The sequence below is a fragment of the Paralichthys olivaceus genome, chromosome 19, assembly GCF_024713975.1.
Source record: "Paralichthys olivaceus isolate ysfri-2021 chromosome 19, ASM2471397v2, whole genome shotgun sequence".
Lineage (NCBI taxonomy): Eukaryota > Metazoa > Chordata > Actinopteri > Pleuronectiformes > Paralichthyidae > Paralichthys > Paralichthys olivaceus.
The window spans coordinates 2,526,338-2,547,791 of NC_091111.1; the positions used below are offsets into that span (position 1 = coordinate 2,526,338).

A 21,454-nucleotide genomic window follows, 5' to 3' on the forward strand; every position below is an offset into this window, starting at 1 on the left:
TGTGGAAGAAAAATATTCCTGGGGGTTCTGGGCTTATGATGTAAGTGATTACATATTAAGAGGAAACATATATTAATTAAAACACAGGGTGAGATAGAGGTTTGCCAGAAAAAAAAAAACTTGAAAATTGCAACTCGGATAAGCAAGTTATCTGCCTCTCTTTATTAATGAGCTGATTTTCCACAACCATCATCTGTCTTCAAAACATCAGCCTTCTGTTTTTACTTTTCAGTCGGCTGTTTCTCGCTATCATGTTGAACAGATAAGTAATGGGTATGTCTCCAACTTCAGCGAGTGACCTGTCCAGAGAGTCCGACATTTTCTTTTTGTCCTGGTGCTAAAATGTTTAAAGTGGGCTGGATTTACGCTCTAAACATAGATCGTGCCGAACTGACAAAGATAAATACAACATAAAATCCTGGCATCCATTAAAATTGATTTCTGGTATCCTCATCCAGTCATATCGTGTTAGAATATAGACGAGAATCATGTAGAAAACAGGAAGTACATTGGGACATAACAACGTCTTGCCATCCCCTTTCATGATTGACTTCGATAATTTTCAACAAGCAAGAAATGCCTGTTTTTAAAAGCTTTTTAAAGTTATTGAGCTCAACTCGAACCTGTAAAAGTTCTTAACCAAGCTCAGATTTATCTGTTGAAATCCATTCCTGTTGTTGTCTGAAACAAACAAGGACATAACTCAGGCTAAGCAAATCTAAGGTCGGCCAGCGACCACAAACCACCATCCAACCATACAGATCTTGTTCTAAAAGACAGGTCCATTACTCTCTTCTCCAACCATCCTAATCGGATGTTAACACTACACTCCAACATCTCCCACTGATCAAGGGCAGTGGATAGAACCGGAGAAAGTTCCCACTTCTTTGCAGTGTCCTCTGACTGTTCCCTTCTGGGTAATCACCTTGGCCAAGTACTGCAATAATTACTGAAGCTGGATAATGCACACTTTCCATTATTCATTTTCATTAACTTGGGGTCTACACTTGATGACCCCATTATATGTAAATATGTATTTTTAACTTATGAATAGCTCCGCCATCCTCCTCATTCACCCGTTGCAATTTTTCTAAAGCTTTCTGTACGTGCATTTCCTCATTCATCACTGGATTAAGTCAGTGTGACCAATAGTCACTGTGATTTCCTTATTCAAGCCTTATCCAGACCAGGAAAGAATAGTAATTGAAAATGAATTTGCACTGCCTGAACAAATAGCTTGATTGACAGATTTTTTTTAATAGGGGTTTGTAAAGCTACCATATTGGAGGCCTTAGCAAAACAGTGAGAGGGATCTCTGCCACACAGAGATTAAGAATGTGTCTATGAGGATTTGAGAGGAAATGAGATGAAGATGTAATGTAGAGACATGAAAAGTCAAATCCACGCTGAATAAAGATGAGGGAAGAAGTTCCAAAAACATAATTCCAAATACATTGTTTCCCGAGTGATATGTGTTGAGAGGGGGTGGAAAGAAAAAAATGAGAAGTGCTTTTGTCTGACAAATATTTGTCCAGGCCATTCATATGCAAAGTTGTGAGAAAATTAGATATACAGGGACGACTGTGGGGCCGCGTTTTCACCAGGGCCGAGGCACAGACTGGAGCTGTTGACAGGCTCGGGAGCGGACATCAATCATGCAACAGCTGTGAGCAGTGCTGGAGCAAGCAGGGGGCTGAAAGCAGCAGTCGCAAGTGGTTGCCCCCTCCTCCCAGACCCGGCCGCTAACCCCCCCCCCTAAAAATGTGCCACCTCAACAAGTTGATATCCGTCAGAGGGCTCATCGTGCCTGGAGTGGTTGTGACAGGGCTGAAGAATGTAGGAGCTAGTGTTGCCAACAGATCACAACTCGTGCTAAGCTCATTATCTAAAAAACAATTTTTTTTGCTTCAGTTGCTTTTGCCAAAGCCAGATTTACCAGCAAGGTGGCCCTGGGTCAGAAAAAGAGCTGTGGGCACCTTTTTTTTTGGTTATACTTTAATTGAAAGCAGCCTAATAATGGAATGTAATATGCATTGGATATTAATCTAGATTGGCCATGGGGCTGATCAAAACATATTTCTTGATTCCCTGATTAAGAGACAAGGCCATGAGATAAGGCCATTCAAAGGGACTGAGATACCGACAACTCGGAAAGATTCGGTCATTGTTCTCTCATTGGCTGAATGTTTCACTGCCTGGCAGCTTGTAGCATATATTTCCTCTGTGAAATCTCAGACCTCTTAGCTTAAGCAGCTGAGGTGCACAAACGTGTGTGCATTGTTTGAACACAGTTTCTTTAATCTTTTATTCCCATCCATGTGCCATCGTACACCCTCCAGAGAGTGAGGCTGAAATGGAATTTCAGCCTGCGGCCCGCATTTTGTGCGAGTTGCAAATCCAATATTGAATTCACTGTGGTGTTGAAGTAGTCTTGAAATTTTAGTTATCATGACAACAGCAGTCAGAAGCCCTTCAGCTAAAAAACAAAACAACTCTTCTTCAAGCCCTCCTCTTCAGCCTCATACAGGTTCTGCTGCAGCCACATCATTAGAGGCTAGGTCACGGGGGCACAACACACATTTGTAGAGTGAGGATTACCTCATGGGCGATTTGAATACCACTCACCCCTGCTGCCCTTCTCCCCATAGTCCCCCCCAATTAGAGCACAGTCGGCTAATAGGCTGTGGAGGGTTAAGGCAGCCCTGAGCGCATCTCAAGGCCGATAAGCGCTGGATTCTTCTCTCCTAAGCTTGGATTTAGTCAGGTCTCACAACTCTGCACAGAGTAGAGATAGGCTTTGAATAATGACCTAAAAACGACTGGTATGTTTCCTATATGGTAGATTATTAGATTTAGTGGTTACCTCTTTTTTTTCACCACTTTTACACATGCAAGTTCTTTTTCACAGATTCAGAGTTCAAACGGAACCATACAAATGATGCAACATGAACCATCAGCTGCATGTACATATTCCATATGTATGCACAACAACAAAAATACCAACACACACATGCTCACTCATGCTTGGTCACAGCGGCAGTGTTGGGAGGAAGCTAGCAAGTGATTGAGACGTTTCAGGCTGTGGGGGCTGGCTGGCTAATCCGTGAAATGAAACTCGACTGGGAGGAGGGGTGAGAGGAGCGAACACGAAAGATAAGACAGAGTGGGTAATGGGGGGGGGGGGGGGGGGGGGGGGGGGGGGTGAGGTAGGAAAAAGAAGAGGGAGAACGACAAGCCCTTGAGCTATAAGAATGAGCAGACAGACAGTGGAGGGCTCAGGATGCGGCGCAAATCTGTGCTGCAGGTGAATTGGGGGCAGAAGAGTTTCCTATTCCGGAGTTCAGACAGAGGCTGTTTGGAGAAACAAAGAGGCGCCAAGGCAGACGACGAAGAAGAGAGAGAACTGAAGGACTCAGTGTACTTCAAACAAACTGGGTTGTATGATATGTCATATTTTTTGAAGGGAAAAGAGTGTATACCTCTTTGTGGGCACACTTGTGGCTGGGTAGAAGACCTACTTTCTCCCATTCCCTTTATCTCTCTCCAAGACGTTTGTGTCTTTTAGGTTTATAGTCTTCACATAGTCTCCAACAGCAAGTCGTCTATCTCTACAGCCCTGGAGAATGGACTGGCTACACCCATTGTCATTCTGTGACAGGAGAATAAACTATTCACGATCATCTTGGGTGGCGCTAAACCCAGGATGCAGTGACTGTGCCGCCGCAAATCAGTGAACGAGGGTGAACTTGTATTGAGCTGCTTTCAGACACGCACTGAATCTCCTGACACTCGTGCCAGCCCCATAATAAAAACTCTAGATAATGTCAGAGAGAGCTCATGTGAGAAAACAGCAGGAGATCTTAGAGGTTTTAATGCGAGCGAGTGGGCGCGTTGGTGTCGTTCCTAACATGTAACAACTGAAAATAACAAGAATATAAATCTATCAGGACAAAAGAGTTGCCATACACAAAGAAGATATTGCAAAGATGTCAACTTAGAAAGACAGACAGATTTGAGGGGTTCAGCAATAAGGGTCGTCGCGTTGATGTGCTGCAAACAAAAAAACGCAGTGGAATTTTTACATTTCATCCCACCTCTGCCTGATGCACCCCCTTCCCCTGAACTTGCAGGGTATAGTGTTCATCTGAAAACAAGAGAAAAGACAAAGGTTACACAGATCAAGGAACTGTCTAATCTAATTTCTTTTTGTCTCTTGTTGCTGTGAAATCACTGCTGTGATCTTTGGCACCTGAGACCTAAACGTGAGTGGCACAAGAAATTGATGCTATCATCACTAACTGTGGCCATAGAGATGGCAGAATAAAAGATCCCTGAGGCTTGGATTTGAGGTGTGTGTCTAAGTATGTGTTATGGGCACACCTATTGTCTGTGACAAAGAGTGTCAATGCCAAGGCTGAAGTCGAGTGGCGCTATCGGCAGTCACTCTTCTCCACTTCACCTGCCACAGGTGGCTCTTTCATCTTCCCCGTCCACAGTCTGTCTCTTATCTTACCCGATAATCATGAATATGGATGTCTCCATCGAGCCCTCACTTCCAATAGGGGGGGGGAACAAGGAAAAACAACCAAGTGTTGCATTAATGAATATTGTGATAGCAGCTTTGGCTCTGTGCATATGCATGACCTGTTTTGTTAGTTAATGTGACAAATTTAATGAGTTGAGACGGCCCTTCCCAGAGATTCCCTCAAAGAATATTTCCTGAGAAAACAGAACAATTTCAATGAATCTCCCAGAGAACAAAACCAAGATGTTCTTCACAACCTTCATAAACAAAGAATACAAGTCATATAATCTTTACTGTGTTAGAGGGAGTTTATTTATATCAACATATGGGTCATAAAAGCCAACAGCCTGGAATTTTGAAAGATCTAAGCAGCAATTTGTTATTCATCGTTTTACGAGATGAGCTAATCTCCCTGCCGTTACGTTTACAGGCAAATGGTCCGTGCGGTCGTGTTCACGTTCGATGCCGTAGCGCTGGTTGTTTTTGTATGTCAAGCGAAACTGTATATGGCAGTTACAGGACGGCGATCATCCAGGTTTAAATCCCATGCATAAATTCTGCGGATCAGGCACTTCTTTTTTTGGGAGGCATTCATTTTAAGTGTCCTGCTGTCAACATGATATACAGTACCTTTCCAAAGAAAACCAGCAAAGCCCCTTCCTCCAGCTGGGGGATAGTTGTATATTTTTGGAGGACAGGAAGAATTCGAGAGTGACTGTCTGTGGCTTCTGATTCCCTGCGAAGCATTTGTCTGACCGTGTAACCGTGTCTCAGTCATTTCCACAGCAGCTGCAGATTTTATGCTGTTAACAGGCACTATGTAAGCAAAGCCTTTATAATCTATCTGGATGAATCACCAGCTAAGTTTGCATGTGCGAGGGCACTGTTAAAACACATAAGGTTGCTTCCAAATCGAAATATGAAGCTGCTCTAATCATTATTTTTATATTAATGATAGCTCTTGTTAACATGACAGGAAAATTATAGCAACCATCAGCTCTATAGAGCTATTGGTTCACTCTCACTGCTCTCATAATAATTATAGATAATATGTACAATTGAATTCCTTGATCCATCTATCTATCTATCTATCTATCATAGACAGTTACATAAAAACTACTCTGACTATTAAAGTTATTCTCCCTTTGAAACTCTGGGCTCCACTGCTTGATTTCACACCCTTCTTTGCACTGACCTTGGTGTCTGCCAGAGCCGGTTTCCTCTCTGTGTACCTGCACCTCTTTTTTTCTGGATCTGAGTCTTATTATAATTGAGTGTCAGTGTTTGGCTCTAGGGCTGAAGCTGGCATGTCCCGTACTGTTTTTTTTTTTTTTTTCTTCTTACAGAGAACAGAGAAAACACAGATCCAGTCAATGCACAGTCTTGGCTGTCACTTTCCTTGGCACTCAGTTATTTAATTCTGGTTTCCTCCGTGTCCACCTCTGACAGGACCTCCCTCGGCGCCACAGAACCTGGTCTACAACATCAACCAGACCACTGTTAGCCTGGAGTGGAGCCCGCCGGCCGACACAGGCGGTCGCAATGATGTCAGCTACAGGGTAATATGCCGGCGATGCAGCTGGGAACCCGAGGAGTGTGTTCCATGCGGGCCGAATGTGGGATATTCTCCTGCACAGTCAGGATTAGTGGACACTTACGTGACCATCATGGACCTGCTTGCCCACGCCAACTACACTTTCGAGGTGGAGGCTGTCAATGGGGTCTCGGACTTGAGCCGCACACAGAGGCTGTTTGCAGCAGTGAGCATCGCTACTGGTCAAGCAGGTAAGGCATGTTTATTGAAAATTACAATATCGAGGATGACAATTTCTCTCCAATGTTCTTGTGTGGGGTAAAAGCACTTATTCATTGAAACAAAGTTTCTTTTAGTTTTTGTAAATTCATATTTTTGTCTCAACCACTGTCAACACTAGAATGGCACTCGGTATAGCACATTAACACATTTTAATAATCCTGGATTCCGTTCCTTTTATCCCTGCACCGAAATCGAATGGGTTCTTCGGTGGCCTGTGTTGTATCCTTCTACCAACTTTGGTGCAAATCAGTTCAGGATCTTTTGCATAATGCTGCTGATAAATAAACTAATAAACCAACAAACAGACACAGAGAAATCATAAACTCCTTGGCAGAGGTAATAAAAAGATTATATTATGAGAAGGTCCTCCAGGTCCCTAATACTGCTTACCCAGATTCCAATAAGTTTTTGTTGTTGGGCATTGAATTGTTTCTTTCATTTTGAAGAGATAGTTTAACATTTGGGAAATATACTTATTCACTTTCTTTCCAAGACTTAGCTAATAAGATTGATAACGATCTCATGTGAGCTTATTATAAGTACTAAGGTGGAGCCAAGTATCAGTCAGCCTGGCAATAATTTAAAGTCTGGAAATGAGAAGACACAACCAAGTTTTGAATGTTATACACTTCTAAAGAATTATAAATTAACGCTGTATCATGTGTGTTTAACCTATACATGCACAGAAACAAAACGACAATTAGAAGTGTGAAAACTGCCTTGAAACAATATCAGTATAGTCAAAGTTACCTTTTTTGAAATCTAGAAATAATTACTTCCCCAAAACCTTAATCTGTTTTTAATTTCCATTTGATGGATTAACCAACAAGGCGAGTCATGTTGATAAGTGAGCTTTAGAGGTATTAGCTACTAAACTAACCATGTCCTGATGTCAGTTTAGTATATTATACAGACTCTAGACATTCAATATTTCCTTGGGTGTCTCCTCAAAGCTGAAGTTGACACCATGGACACCAGTCTCTGTTCACTTTACAGTTTATAGAGGATGCTGCATGATAGCATGGGGCTCAACCTTTGCTCCAGCTGAGAGATTATTAGGCATTAGCAACATGGTGGTTTCATTTTGAAAACCTCTCCATTAGCATTAATAACCACAGTCTGAAATGAGCCATAATATTTCCAGTATGCATATCACCCAGATTAATTTAATGTATATATCACAGTGGTAAACATTATTAGCTCGGCAATGATGCAGACTCCCAGTGGCACCTTAAGAGCCAAGGCTGTATTTGCAGCTCAGTCTCGAGGGCATCTACCCTAATTAAAATGGCTAATTTGCAAAACCTTTTGTTGTTCAGTATTTCTATGGATCCACCCAACAAGAGTCCTTTATCATGCTCCAGCATCCATAACACAGTTAAAGAAAAGAAAGCTACAAACAGATCATTAGCTGGATGTATAACTTCTCTTTCACTTTCTGCTAACTACACCTGTCCTGCACCATGTAATGGTTAATTATGTCACAGACAAGTATTCCTACATCTTCCTCATGGTGTAGTCATTGACATTCCTGTCATTTTAATCGTGTAACAGTAGAGGAAAGGTGCTCACGTGCCAATTTTCTCTTCAGCAACAATAGGTTGTTGATTGTTAGCAAGAACAGTTTATGACGCAATAAATATGTCAGTGTATTCCCCGTGTGCGTCTGTGGGAGGGACAGATAGAGAGAAAGAGGTGCACTGTTGAATAAATGTGTGTGGGATACAGTGTTAAGGATGATTTATTTCTCAAAGCTCGGTTCATGACAGTGACGTGAGCTGGAATGTGCCGAAGGGTTTCCCAGCCAAGGACACGAGGACATTTGCAGGAGGATGACCTGCAGGAAAAAAAAACAAAAAAAACAATTAACACATGCTCTTTTAGAGTCAGTCATAATTATACTTGTCATGACAACAGCCAATTACCCTGTTAACCCAGCGGAATATTTAGTCCTTAGTTTTTTTGAATGAGAGTAGCATGCCCTGCCAAGACTGTCATGTTTATCATTTGAAGTAAGTACCATTTAAATTGCTATACCACTATAATCAGTGTAATTGACCCAGAAGGAACAGGTTGCTTATAATTTTGTTTATCGATTTCATTAAGTTTTGATACATTATAAATTATGCAGTCATCAATACATTGGATCATTGTCATTTAATTAATTGGGAACATGTCTTGATTTTTTGGAATTATTTTGTGGTAAAAGGGTGGAAACGGCTCCGAAACAGTATTTAGAGCATGATGCAAAACTAAAACTCCTCTTTGAGACCCAGGCTAATTAAATTCCTTTAGGGTTAGCAGCTCTTCAAGTCAGGGCAACCCAATCCATCTGTTCAATGGGACAGAATAATACATTTAAATGAAGGCTGAAAGTTCAGACCGCATTAAAAAGAATAAATTGAATATGCTGAAAGAGAATCAGCATTGGTACATAATGCTTTTTTATGCATGCCATAACTGAGTTTATCTGTACCGTAGCTAATGCCAAATAGCAATTAAACCCTGAGGGATTCATTAATTTTTTACTGGTATGTACCACATTTCTGTCCAAAAGGTTAGCTTGTATGAGAAGCATGGAGAAGAATTACTCAGTTTCTAATATAAAATAATTTTAATCTGGGTTATACCACTTCATGGTATTTGAATGATGAACTTAATGACATTTTGGTTAGGTTTCAGAACACAATGATTTGGTTGGGCCTTCACTCAAGGAATACTTACTCTCTTTCTCCAGAGCTTTTAGATCATATCACACAAAAATGCCTGATGATGTGAGCTGAATATTTATCAGTCATCTCATGAGGTCAGGAAGGACTTGCTTTTGATCGGGGTCGGGGAAAAGTCAGGATTTGGGTTAAAATAAATGCTTCAATAAAGTTAGAAAGCACTTGTCGTCATGGTTAAGTGGTTAAAAGTTGAGGGAACATTTGCAGCCATAGTTTAAAACAACTAGTGTTTACATTCAGTTGGCTTAGCTGATCCATCCATCCCAGCATTCTGTACATGAAGCTCTGTGGCAGGTCAATAACCAGCAATTTGATGCTGGTTAACGTGACGGCGTTTTGATCGTCATTACATTGACGCTGACGTCTATGTGATGGTCTCTCTTATTTCCCATGTTGAGCAGACATTGGCAGGGCCCATTGTCCCGCTCACTGGACCATCATTGCGTCCAGCGCTCTCTGGTTGTTATGGAATGCTCGAGCGCTTTGTAATTGGTAGGTCGGTTCGTCCTAAAACAAACGTTTCTTCGTGAGTAAGATTGCAGGACCACTCATTTGAAAAAGACTGCATTATTAAAGCTTTTATGGCTCATCATTCAGAATTGATTAACCTTTGTGTGGCGAGGCACTGGAGCCCCATTGCACTGAGAGAACCTTAAAAGAGAGAAGCCCTCTCCTCCTTCCCTCCCATCTTCACCTCACGCATGATAATCAGCATGAACGTAGGGCTTGTAGCTGGAGACTGAAGGAATGAACATGCACTGTGTGAATGCAGATGGTGCTCTATCTAATGAGGAATCCACACCTCCCCTAATTACACTAAAGGAAATGTCTGGAGCGAGGCTGCAGCTTCACAAGGTGCTGAGTGCTTATTGTTCCCAGAAACCTAATTACGCCTCAGCTCTGTTTTAAATGACTTTAAGTAGAGGCTGCGAGTTCGCAAGCTTGATTTCTCCATCCTCACTGCGTTTGAATAGAACTCCGTCACGTTGAGGATTTTTGCTGTTTTCGCCAATGCCATGCATTGGAAGTTAAGAGCGCGTTTCAGTCAGCACTCCATTGTGAGTCAACAGTGCCACATAGCCACCCTCCGAAGGGCCCTCCCCGCTTTAGCTTTCCTCAAGCACACTTGTAAACAAGGCCTTTTGTTCTTGCGGCACACTTGTGAGTGGGCACCGCTCGTAGAATAACCATTAATATTTATTCAAGCGGGTGTTCACATCTCTGAGCCAGAAGAAATCGCTGTGGAGAAGGGCACAGAAATAGGATTTGAAATTGGTTATGGGAAAGGCTAGAAGACCCGTGTGTGTTTGCGTGTGCACATGCTGTGTGCGCACATTCAACTTGAGACCAGAGGAATGGGGTTTAGGTGCAATCAGCAAGAGGTACAAACAATGAGTGAAAGGAAGAGTCTGTGGAAATTGATTTTAATGTTAACTGCTTGTATTGGCCCGCAGCACAAAGCCTGTTACACTCAGATAGCAACTTTTACAAAAGTTAGGCTAGGCTGTGAAATATTCCAGAGCAAAAAAAAAAAGGGGAATGTAGCCAGATGTCGCTCTTTAGATTGTGGCGGGTTTGACTACAAACGTCTTGGAATGCCAAAAATGCCATGACTGTCATTTGAAAAATAGATCTGGTAATATAGACACCATTTCAAGTTTCAGATTATATTTCTGACTATATCTATTTGTTACAAATATTTAAGGGTTTAATAAAAATGGCTGAAATATTCCACTGAAACCTTCTACCTACTTTTCAAAAAATCTATTGGTCACATGGGAAAAAGCATAATAACTCAAGCTTCAAGCATTAGAAAGTTGGATGGATGAGGATGGAGCTTCCTCATGCAGATACGTTAGCTGGCTGTTTTTAAATCAGGTGTTATGTTGTCTTTGTTGAGCTGTGATACACAAACTGCTGTTTGCAAAGTGTCCGCTCAAATGTTTTTCACCCACTTTAAGAGATGCAGCTCGAAGAGACTTCTTCACCATGGTGTCACTTTGTTTGGAGTCGAATCAAAGTAAATGTTAAGAAAGTAAAAACCTTGCAGTCCTCATTAGGTTGAGCAAATTGAAAGTAGTAGTGGAAGTCGCCGCCAAAATTAATGGATTATTCCTGGAAGGCTATTGATGTAGTTCTTTCCTCCTTAAGCATGTTACACCAGCAATTGTCTGTCCAATGACAATTTGTTTCTGTTTGTTATCCACAATTTAAATGTCACTAAGAGGCATTTATGGAAAGAGCCAGACATCTAGTAGGTATAAAAACTATATTATGACAGTATATTTGCTGATAAAATAATTACTTTACTTCCTGTTCTAGCTATAACACCTCCCCTTCACCAATTAAAAAAAAGCATTTGACCCGCCAGCACTGTGCGACACAGACACTCCAACCCCCCTCACAGCTCCGCTTGTTGCTCCATTGTCTGAACTGATGCATTTCAGAGATAACATTTGATTGTCATTCGAACCTATAGAATCTTAGTTATGTATGCAGCAGCTTATCAGCTGGTTTTTAATTTCACTCATTCGCCTGAGGCATCTTTTATTAACTTCAGACGCTGAGAGCAACATGTAAAAACTGCCATCGCACTCACATAACGGGAGGGGTGTCTGGAAAGAGCGGTGACATTGACTGGATTCTCTCTGAATGCCAGGTCATCAATCCAAACCATCTGATAAGACACAATATGGAATTTTGAATCAGCCTTTGTGTGAGATACAAGCGTCACACAATTGACACTGGCGGAATGTGGGAATCAGCAAACGGAGTTATCTTCTGTTTTTATTTTTAGCAATTCTTTGCCTCATTTGTTGTGCTACACCGACTGCAGAATGCAGGGTGGTGTTACAGTCCCCCTCAAGTACAAACCTACTTACACATTCAAAGAGAACAACAGGATATTCCCTTTGGTTCAATCTCTCAGTTTTTATGGAAGAGAAGAAAAAAAAACACAAGAATGTAAGCTAAGCATTTGACTTTGATGTGAAAACCCTCGGTGCCCTCACATTGCATGAGAAGCGAATAGTTTCCCTGCCTCAGTCAAAGTCTGCTCCGCTGTCCTCCAGCAGTTTATTGTCTGGAGTTCAAACAGAAGGAGAGCTGAGCGAGATCTTTAGTCGCATGGTTTGATGAGTATTTACTTCAACAAGGGAGCAACTCATGAAGATATTAATAGATCTTTGGTGTAAATTGATCACCCAGCTCCTTAGTAGTAATCGATACGGCCACTTTATTGACACCTTATCGTCACTAAATGGATATTATTCATTACATTTGTGAAAGTAACACTTGGGGAACAATAAGGCCATTGATTATCCCTTTTTGTGTTCTGATCTGCCATGGTGGCCCTAAACAGAGGGATTGATTGATTCCGAGGAGTCCCCAGTGACCAGTGGCAGCCAGTGTAATTTTCTAGTTAAGCGGATCCTCCTTTGTAGCATTTGTCCCCCGGTTTTACGTTACCTGGGAGCCCATTCTTTTCACCGCAGCCACTCCACCACCACCCACCACCCGCTCCACATGCTCGCAGTAATTTGATGAGAGCCGGGCAAAGCAGTGAGATTCAACAGCTGCAATAAAACTGTGGTGGTCTCAGAGCAGCAGCTCGGAGCACTTAACCTGTAGCTTTTTCGTAAATGCCTCCTGATTTGTCTGTCACCCAATCCGTCAGCAATGAATAATTTTCATGGAAGGTGCACTTTAATTACTTTCCCATTTAAATGGCATTATCATGGCCTATCTAGGTAATTAATCTCACCAAGTATCCTGTTTCAGCCTTTTATTGCTGGCAGACGAGCTCCCTAAATCCCCCTGAATCTGCCGCGCTTGAATGAGTCCTCCCTCATAGAAGCCGGTGTTGTCTCTTTCCCCTTCACTTGGTCCCTATCGCAGCCGTTGGACAGTCCTTTTCTCTCGGCGCAGGGAAGCCTGTCAGAGCAATGGGCTGTTTCACCACCTTGGAAAAGGACACAGCCAGACACATCCATGCAGGGTTGTAGTCAAGAATAGACCTCGACTAATACGGGTTTAGAGGGCTGATAGCTGCTGATATGCTGGTGATATTCTGCTTTTCTTACTGTCAACAAGTCTCATAAAGGAAGTGCACCAACAATAAAACAAGTATTGTGTTACCATCCAAAGTTTTGTAGGAGTGTGCAGTTATACTCTTTTTAAAATGAAAGTATACCATGGATTTGTGAGCCATTTAAAAAGCTTGGCATAGTCATAGGATTTGTTGATGTTGTAGAAAAATATATGATGAAACCAGCCTCGTACCTAAAGATAAGCGTTTTTATACCTTAAGAATTCCGTGTGCGCATGCTTGATTTTATTCCAGCCAGTCCCATAAATGTCATTAATGAGAACTCTTTAAGTTGTTAAAGTTGATATTTTAGTGTGACAGCATCATTAGAGGAAAGGTCAAAGATTCTCTTTACCATTGACCATGAATGTGATTAGTGAATTTTAGAGGAATCTGCAGTGGGACTGTAATGGTTCTTTTATTGTGTAGTTGGACATTTTGTGCATTTGGAAAAAAACATGCAGCCATCTTAAATAAGTAAATGACAGTGGACAAAACAAACCTTTATCTAAAACAAAAAAACTAGGGTTGAAATATATATGTCTGTACTCACATCAGGGCCCAGATCTAGTTTCCCCCAGCAGAACAAATTGAGTCTAATTATTTACCTTTTGGGTAAATAATGGAAAATAGCTAATGCAGATGTGTCAATAAATATAACGGAGGACCTGGACCAGTTGTGGACCAAAAGGAAAAACACAACATTAGCAATAATAATGAATTGAAAATCTGCAGTTCACATACACACAAACAGCATGTGCTTATTTCTTTGTTCCATTGTCTCCTGAATAACAGAAAGTTGGTTGTGTTCCAAACTTAAAGCAGGTCAAATAATCCCATAAATAATGTGACTGTTATAAAAGTATTCATACATATATCATTGCCTACTGTAGATGGATATTCATAATTATCATTGTTATTGTTATTATTATTATTATTATTATTATTATTCATGGAACCACTGTTAATACAAGAATTCCATTTACTGGATTTTGTGTTTATCTGTGCCTCGTCCGTGTGTTTGTGTCTGTCTCCAGAATCCTGTCTCCAGTCCTGTTTATTGGTGTTTGGATGCAGTGTTATTAATTTGAAACATTTGTAGCGAGCGGTATTATTTCATAGTGAAGACTGTCAGAGCAAGTTGCAACATTGTGATGTTTTTGGCTCGGCTGGGAATATGTGGAAGTTGAAAAGGGAGCGCTGATTCTCATTCAGCCTCATCCTATAGGCAATGTTCCCCCAGAACAGACACAGACACGGCTTTAATTATTCAGACCTCTGCGAGGCAGCAGAAAGAGACTCAGGCAACATTTTTTTTTTCTTTCTTTTTTTGTGGTTTGGCAGTCAATCTGGTGTTTACCTTGCACATAACAGCTCAACTTTTCAGTCAGAGCTTCACCTTTCTGAAATCATTACTTTTTCTCTCACAAACGTCAGCCGATCTCATTTTTCCGCCCAGACATTTGACAACTCATTCTTTCCAGAAGTTGGCCGCTAAACAAGTTTCCCCGAGCTTTGTTGCACTTATCAACATTTTAGGATATTAAATTGGTTGTGTTTGTGTGTGTCTGTGTCTGTGTGTGTGTGTGTGTTCATGACATCTTAAACTGCTCTATAAACAAACAAGGAGTCTCTGTTGGAACAAACCAGGAAGCTGAGACATTGAAGAACGCTGACTCCACTGCAAGTTTACATGTTGGTGACCCGGCGGTGCGAGTTATGTGGGTGACAGCCCAAACGTGGCCCTGAAGTCACCTCACAGAGCCGTCTGTTAATCTGCCGCATAAAGTGAGGAGCCAAATGCATTAAATGTCCCAAGTTATCAATGTGTCAGCAAGTCGGAGATTATTACGATCCCTCTATTAGTAAATCTCTCTTTACGAGGAAGCTAAATTCAACTCTGTGAGAGGGAACGCTACAGCTGAGCATGTGTCACTCTCTGCTCCGGACTCTTCATGTTACTCAATGATATAGTTGTGAAAATGCAATTAAATGCTCCAGCACACAGGTTTTTAGTTTTGCTTTGTCACTTTATGTGAATTAAAACTTATAACAGATACTAGAAATGTTCTTAGTAAGAAGGTTGTGTTAGCAAGTATGTTAAAGGGACAATTCACTCAAATTGGGGCCCATATAGTGTTGGTTTTATGTGTCTTTAAGATTTCTGTTCCTTTGACACAATTCAAGTGTGTTTTTTCAGTTTTAGTGTTGAATGCATTTCATCATTAAAATGTCAAAAATAAGATTAAAAATAACATGATGACAAAAGTCATACCTGCTTTATGGTAGAACTGATGAAAGATGTAGACAGCAGATCTTATACATCTGTTATTTTTATTATACATTTTCTAAACTTTGAACATAATCAAACAAATTCCATTAGCTTTCATTGTATGGGGGCTGAGGTGCATATGAATATACCAAACCATTGTGACACAATATGTTATTTGTTTTTATAGTCTGGGTGAACCAGCCTTTAATATATTTAAATTAGCCTGCAGTGTAAAGAAGCATCAGCTAACCATGCTGCTGTCTGCATTAGGATTGTATTCTCCATATATGAGGGAGCAGCACATGAGCAGATTAAGGTATGAGTGCATGAGCCCTCCCCACACCGCCACCACAGGGTGACAGATCACGGGCAGAGAGTAGTCGCTCAGTGAAATTACAGACCTGAGGGGAAGTTGATGAGAAATGTCACTGTCGACAAAAATGGAACTCTAATATATTCCATCTCAGGTTTGTTGGACACTTATTAATGTCTCCCCGTGAGTGCCACTAATTGAGGTAGTCAGTCTGGTGCAGCAGATGAAGCGTGGGACAAATAACAGTGCGACCTGCAGAACAAAAGAGCTGCATTGAGGATGCACATATTTAGCAGCGCTGCGAAGCACTCGGAGCACACAGTGTTCTCAGGTTGAGCAACAAAGACCACATTGTAGCACCGGGATGCTCCTGATTAGTCATCACGGCTCCTTAAATGAGATTGTGTTTTTTTCACCACTTGCGAGCGACTTTGAACAATAATAGAAAAATTCAGTGAGTCGATGAAGCTGCTATATTTAGTGTTTGACATTGTAAATCAGAAAAATGCATCAGCTGCAAAGCAAACCAAAAACACAGAATGTTAACACTCTGTTTGTTTAATATCCCCTGGGAACTAGGAAGGAACCTTGTGTATTTCAAGCACAGGGACGAAGTTCTGGGGAAATCTTTTTACCCCCCGATAAGTCCCTGCTGGGAGGGTACGACTATAAAGGAACCTTTGGGGTGGGGCTTGCAGCAAGGAAGATGCCTGATTGGTTGAGGACTGCCACTTTTATATGTAGCAGGTCAATCTTCTCGATAGCTCACAAATCCTGTTTCCTGAGAGTAGGTGTCGCATTTCCAATGATTTGAAAAAGCTTTTTCATTCGTGCTTCCAGGTTAACTTTCTATGGAAAATTACTGTGTAAGTTCCATGATTTTATAAATTATCTGTACTTGTGCTAAATTTTGTAAAGATCTTTAATACAAAAGATAATTCAGTAATGCAGTTTATTACTTTGTATGTCGCATTAATTATTTCTTGTGTATTTAATACATAACACAAGTGTGTATCACCATGTTGTGATTATATAATACATCTACAATGACTGTGGGAAATAACCTTATTGTTTTGATCTTGAAAATATTCAGTTTGCTTTGGAAACAGTAGCTTGACAAAAAAAAAAAGACTTAAGGTCCAGATAGAGGTTTTTATTGGTGCTCAAACTTTACCAAGTCATAGTGAACCTGCTGAAATAGCCAGTGAAGCAAATACGTGATCATCAGAAAATGATTGCTATTGATTTGGATAGTATATTTGTCATTGAAGGAAACAAAATTCCAAACATTCATTAGGTTAAGCTGCTCAGTTGTGTTGATTTTCTGCTTTTGTCTGTTGCCTGTTGAATATCTTGTGACTGCTTATCACACAAAACCACCAATGTGAAGATGTCACCCTGACTGAACTTGTTCATTATACTTTTTTACTATTTGCTTTATAGAATAAATAATTAATGAAGTAATCAGGGAAGTGATCAACAGTTACTCGATAATATAAGAAATCTTTACTTATAGTCCTGCAGCGCCCGATAAATCACAGGAAACTCAACAGTCATCGCCCTTCCTCTCCTCTCCGACACGTTGAAAATGAAAAGCACACTTCAGCATCCATTTTAAAAGTCGCAGTGTGTGTTTTCAAGTGTTGACCGGTCAGTGAACGCAGCTGGCTTTATGTTGGGAATGCAGCAGCTCTCCGTTTTCAGCCCATGGGTGAATGTAAGGCCTCAATAAACACCAAAATACTTTCTTTCCTTCTCCCTCTTTATCTACTCACTCGCTTGCCCTCCGTCTCTTCTCTCATGCACATTCATGCAGACGCACACCCACATACCACACTCACCCTGTCAGCGTGCACCTGTGACTCCCACAGCCTCTCTTGATATGGAACACATGCTCGGGAATCTCGCGGCCCCGGCTGCAAATGGCCCCGGCACTTTGCAATAGGGCCATTCGAGTGTTTCATTTCCTGCCCAAGGAGTTAAAAGGACTTCCAAGGGTAATAAAAAGTTGAGCGAGGTTGCATTCCGTAGATGCACGAGAGCAGCGAATTTCCCCTACTGGACAAAACACACACACACACACACACACACACACACACACACACACACACACACACACACACAAATCCCAAGTCAATAGCTAAACTTTGATCGCTGTTTCCTGCAGGCAGTGGTGTTTTGTCTGGTGGTGCAGATGTATTGTTTGTAGCCCAGACAGTGTTAGCGTGGGCACGTGTCTCTTATCACACACAGGAAAGCAGCAACATCAACTGCATGCTGGTCATGGTCATTGGTGTCTGAGCATCGGAGGTGATACATCACCATTATTCAAAGTTATGGTTTTGCAGCCCCACTTTTAAAAAAAATAAAAAAGTTCTGGGTGTGTGGGTGATGGTATCTGAGCAGCCTTCATCACAGGTCATTTTGCCGTTTTCAGCAACTGACCTTTTGATCGATCGGAGCAGACTGACAGAAAGACGGACACATACTCAATGAGCAGTAGAAAGTGACTTACTTCAGTCTGTACAGACTGAATTTCACTTCTTTGGATATCTTTTATATTTAGATTTGAAGATGCATCATTCCATTTAATGATCTCTGCTTTCATCCAGCAGCTCCGTGCTGAGCTTTCACTTATTTTCTCATTTTCTCATAAGAGTAAATGGTGCAAATCAACTGCAAGGGCTGGTTTCACATTGAGTCCTCGACTGAAATCACCCGTAAGTCTCTTTCTGAGTTGTACACTAAAATCATACAATCACAAATTAAATAATAGGCTTTTGGCTTTATGATTATTTGTTTATGTGAGTTGGTAAATGGCTCTCAAAGCGCTTTACAGTAAAGTTTCGCCTATCATTCTTAGTCACACGGAATGAGGGAGACTGGGATCAAACTGTTTTTCCTGACTCTTTTCAAGATCTGACGACAGAGGATGTTGTAAATACATTTGATTGATTGATTAATTGAAGCACCAACCATCTGGTTAGCGGACGACCCACTCTACCTCCTGTGCCACAGCCACCCCATGACATTGCTACTACAACAACTAGTGATGCTATGAGAGCAGCTGCTGCTAGAACCTGTGTAAAATAAACAGGTGGCACTGGAGTAAAGTTGTTATGAGGCCATTACATTTAAACAATCTATACTTTTAACAGTTGTTAGACTGTGAAGAGGCTTTGTAAGTTTTGAAAATATCAACCCTCAGGTTTAATATTGTGTAAGTGTAAGCAAAATTCTCGGATAAATCCACAGGTAGAAATAAATATCTATTTTATCTGTCAATAGGACACAATTACCAGTAGAAATAAACACTAATGTTGCTTGGTGTCTGTTTAATGTGAAAATAGGGAGCATGTTCACTTTAACCATTCTTCAACTTATTTAGGGGACGCTACGTTGTGTTGCCGGTGTTGAGTTGTCAGTTTGTTCAGCTGCCCACAAGTGGCCTGAAAAATCAATTACTTCATTTAAAAGAGCTTCTCCGAGTTTCAAACCTGGCGTCCTGCATTACTGTGGTATGAGCACACACAGTATAGACCCTCATGAAAAATCTTAAGCAGACGCCCCTGAATTTCAGCTCCCATCGTGCATATTGCTGACTTCATTTGCTTATTAATCAAATGAACACAATCTGTTTTACACAGAGGACTTGGACTGTGAAAGAGTTGAAATGAAGCCAGTTGCCCACATTGTCCTTTTGGCAATGTAGCCTCCTGAGACACACATCGGAGCGGCTTAATGACCAGTACAGCATTGGTCCTTTGGCCCGATGTATTTTCTAAGCAGCAACATGTATAATTGAGAATCGGATCGTTTTAGCTGACTGTGTTGATTGCAACTGTGAAAGATTTCAGTCTCATGAAATTACTTTGAGGAAATAGAATGAGCGGCAGATGTTTTTTGAATCTGTGCGTGTGTGGTTGCTCCCCCCCCCCCCCCCACGGTGAGAAAAGTACATGTAATTAATCATGTGATCCGATGGAATAGTTGCATGATGAATGTTTCTTATTTTACACTAACAGTGTAGAACCTCTTCTCTGCGGAGATGTGTTGAAAGCATTCTTTTCGAGTTATGTTTATAAAAAGTGAAGGAAACTCGCAGCGGTAAAACATTTTCTGATTCCAGCACTTTGACTGAACACGACCTGGAATTTGTTTGTTGGAGAGCCTCCTCTTCCAAAGCGCTTTGCTCTTTCCTCTCGGTTGCCGACGTCTATGAAACGGTTCGTGGTTGTAGAATTGGCAGAGCTTTGCGTCTGTGAGCATTACTCACTGGAGCTTTGTGAGATGAAAGATTCGTGAGGCGAGATTGACAGCTCGGCTTTTTTCACTCTTTCATTGTCTCATCAACATACTGTCTCCTGCAGTGAGGAAAACTAATTATGTCGGCGACCCCCTGCTTCACCCCCCCCCCTCCCCTCCCCTTTTATTCAGATCATCATCACACTTTGAAATCATAATGAGTTTGTGGCCGACCACTTTGGCTTCGGAGAAGGGGGGGGGGGGGGGCTCAGAAAGTTCATTTGCCTCCACTCAAACAGGCCGCTGGCAATTACGGACCACCTTTTGGGAAGTTGTGGCCTCAAAATTCTTTCGGGCCCTGACCAGGACTTGGTTTTGTCCTGCACACCTGCAAACTCCCTCAGCTGTACTTCCACTGCTTTAAACCAGTGCTGTTCCGAAACCTTTTCCGTTATCAAAGCAGAGAGAGTGTGTGACAGCCATCTGGTGGGCTTCTTTTAATTATTTGGTATAAAACAACCGTAAAAAGATGATGGCAGCCGAGGATCTGAGAGGACGTTGGTGTTAGACGCAGAGCAGATGGGCTTCACATCTGGGCTTGAGGGAGTTAGCGAGGGCGAGAGGGAGGCTGTGACAAGGCAGCGTGGCCGCCGTCTCTCAGTCCCTTTGTGCTGGATGATCTCCGTCACCCGTTCGTCCTCTCCGCTCATTCTGCCGCAGCCTCGGACAGCTGGGACAAAGAGCTGCCTTGCAAGTGTTCGGATCGGACTGAGGCGCCGCGAGTCCTGCTGGGAGAATGTGAACACTCATTTAACCTAAAGTGATTCAGGGTTTGTTCACAGTTAGGGTTCAATATATACATACAACTAGAAGTTACCTTGAGAGAAACAGGAAGGAGGACGTGCAGGAAAAAAAACATGGTTTATGTCTTAATTTAGATGAAAAAACTTCATCCTTGTCTGATGTTTTTTCAGGGTCACTTATTTGAGGTGTTCCTCAACGTCTCCTTTCATTGTTTTCTTCCTGTAAATGGAATCTTAAAACTTTTACTGAGTCTTTTCTCTTAAAAAATTCAGGATTTCTTAAGCTGAACAAAAATCTAAAGTTTGCTCCATAAAGATGTCACCGTGGGCTTGAGGAAACTTTGTTGGTTGCAAGTTTTACATTTTATATATTAAATTATACATACATCAGATTTGATAATTAATAAGTACAGAAAGAAAACATAATCGTTAAATGCAGCCATATAGCTTACTGTTGTTTCTAAAGCTTTGGCAGTGGAACAGTTGAACTGTATTTTGAATGTGGTCAAACATACAACTCTGCATTATATAAATGAGAATAAGCTTCACTCCAGGAATTATCCACTGCCCTGCCAATGCTCTTTCACCAGAGAGAAAAAAGAACAGCAGAATTGTGGCGCTACAAAAATGTACCAAAATGTAACTGTGATCCAGAAATCGACTT

At 41.4% G+C, this 21,454-nt stretch overlaps 1 protein-coding gene across 7 annotated transcripts in view; it reads left to right on the forward strand.

Annotated features, from left to right (window-relative positions):
* The window catches only part of epha7 (eph receptor A7), an 80,867-nt gene that overhangs the window by 22,512 nt on the left and 36,901 nt on the right, over positions 1-21,454 (forward strand). For all 7 annotated transcript variants that reach the window (XM_069514997.1, XM_069514998.1, XM_069515000.1 and 4 more), the window contains exon 5: positions 5,975-6,310. In XM_069514997.1, coding sequence (XP_069371098.1) covers positions 5,975-6,310 — 336 coding nt within the window. The remainder of the gene's footprint in view (positions 1-5,974; positions 6,311-21,454) is intronic.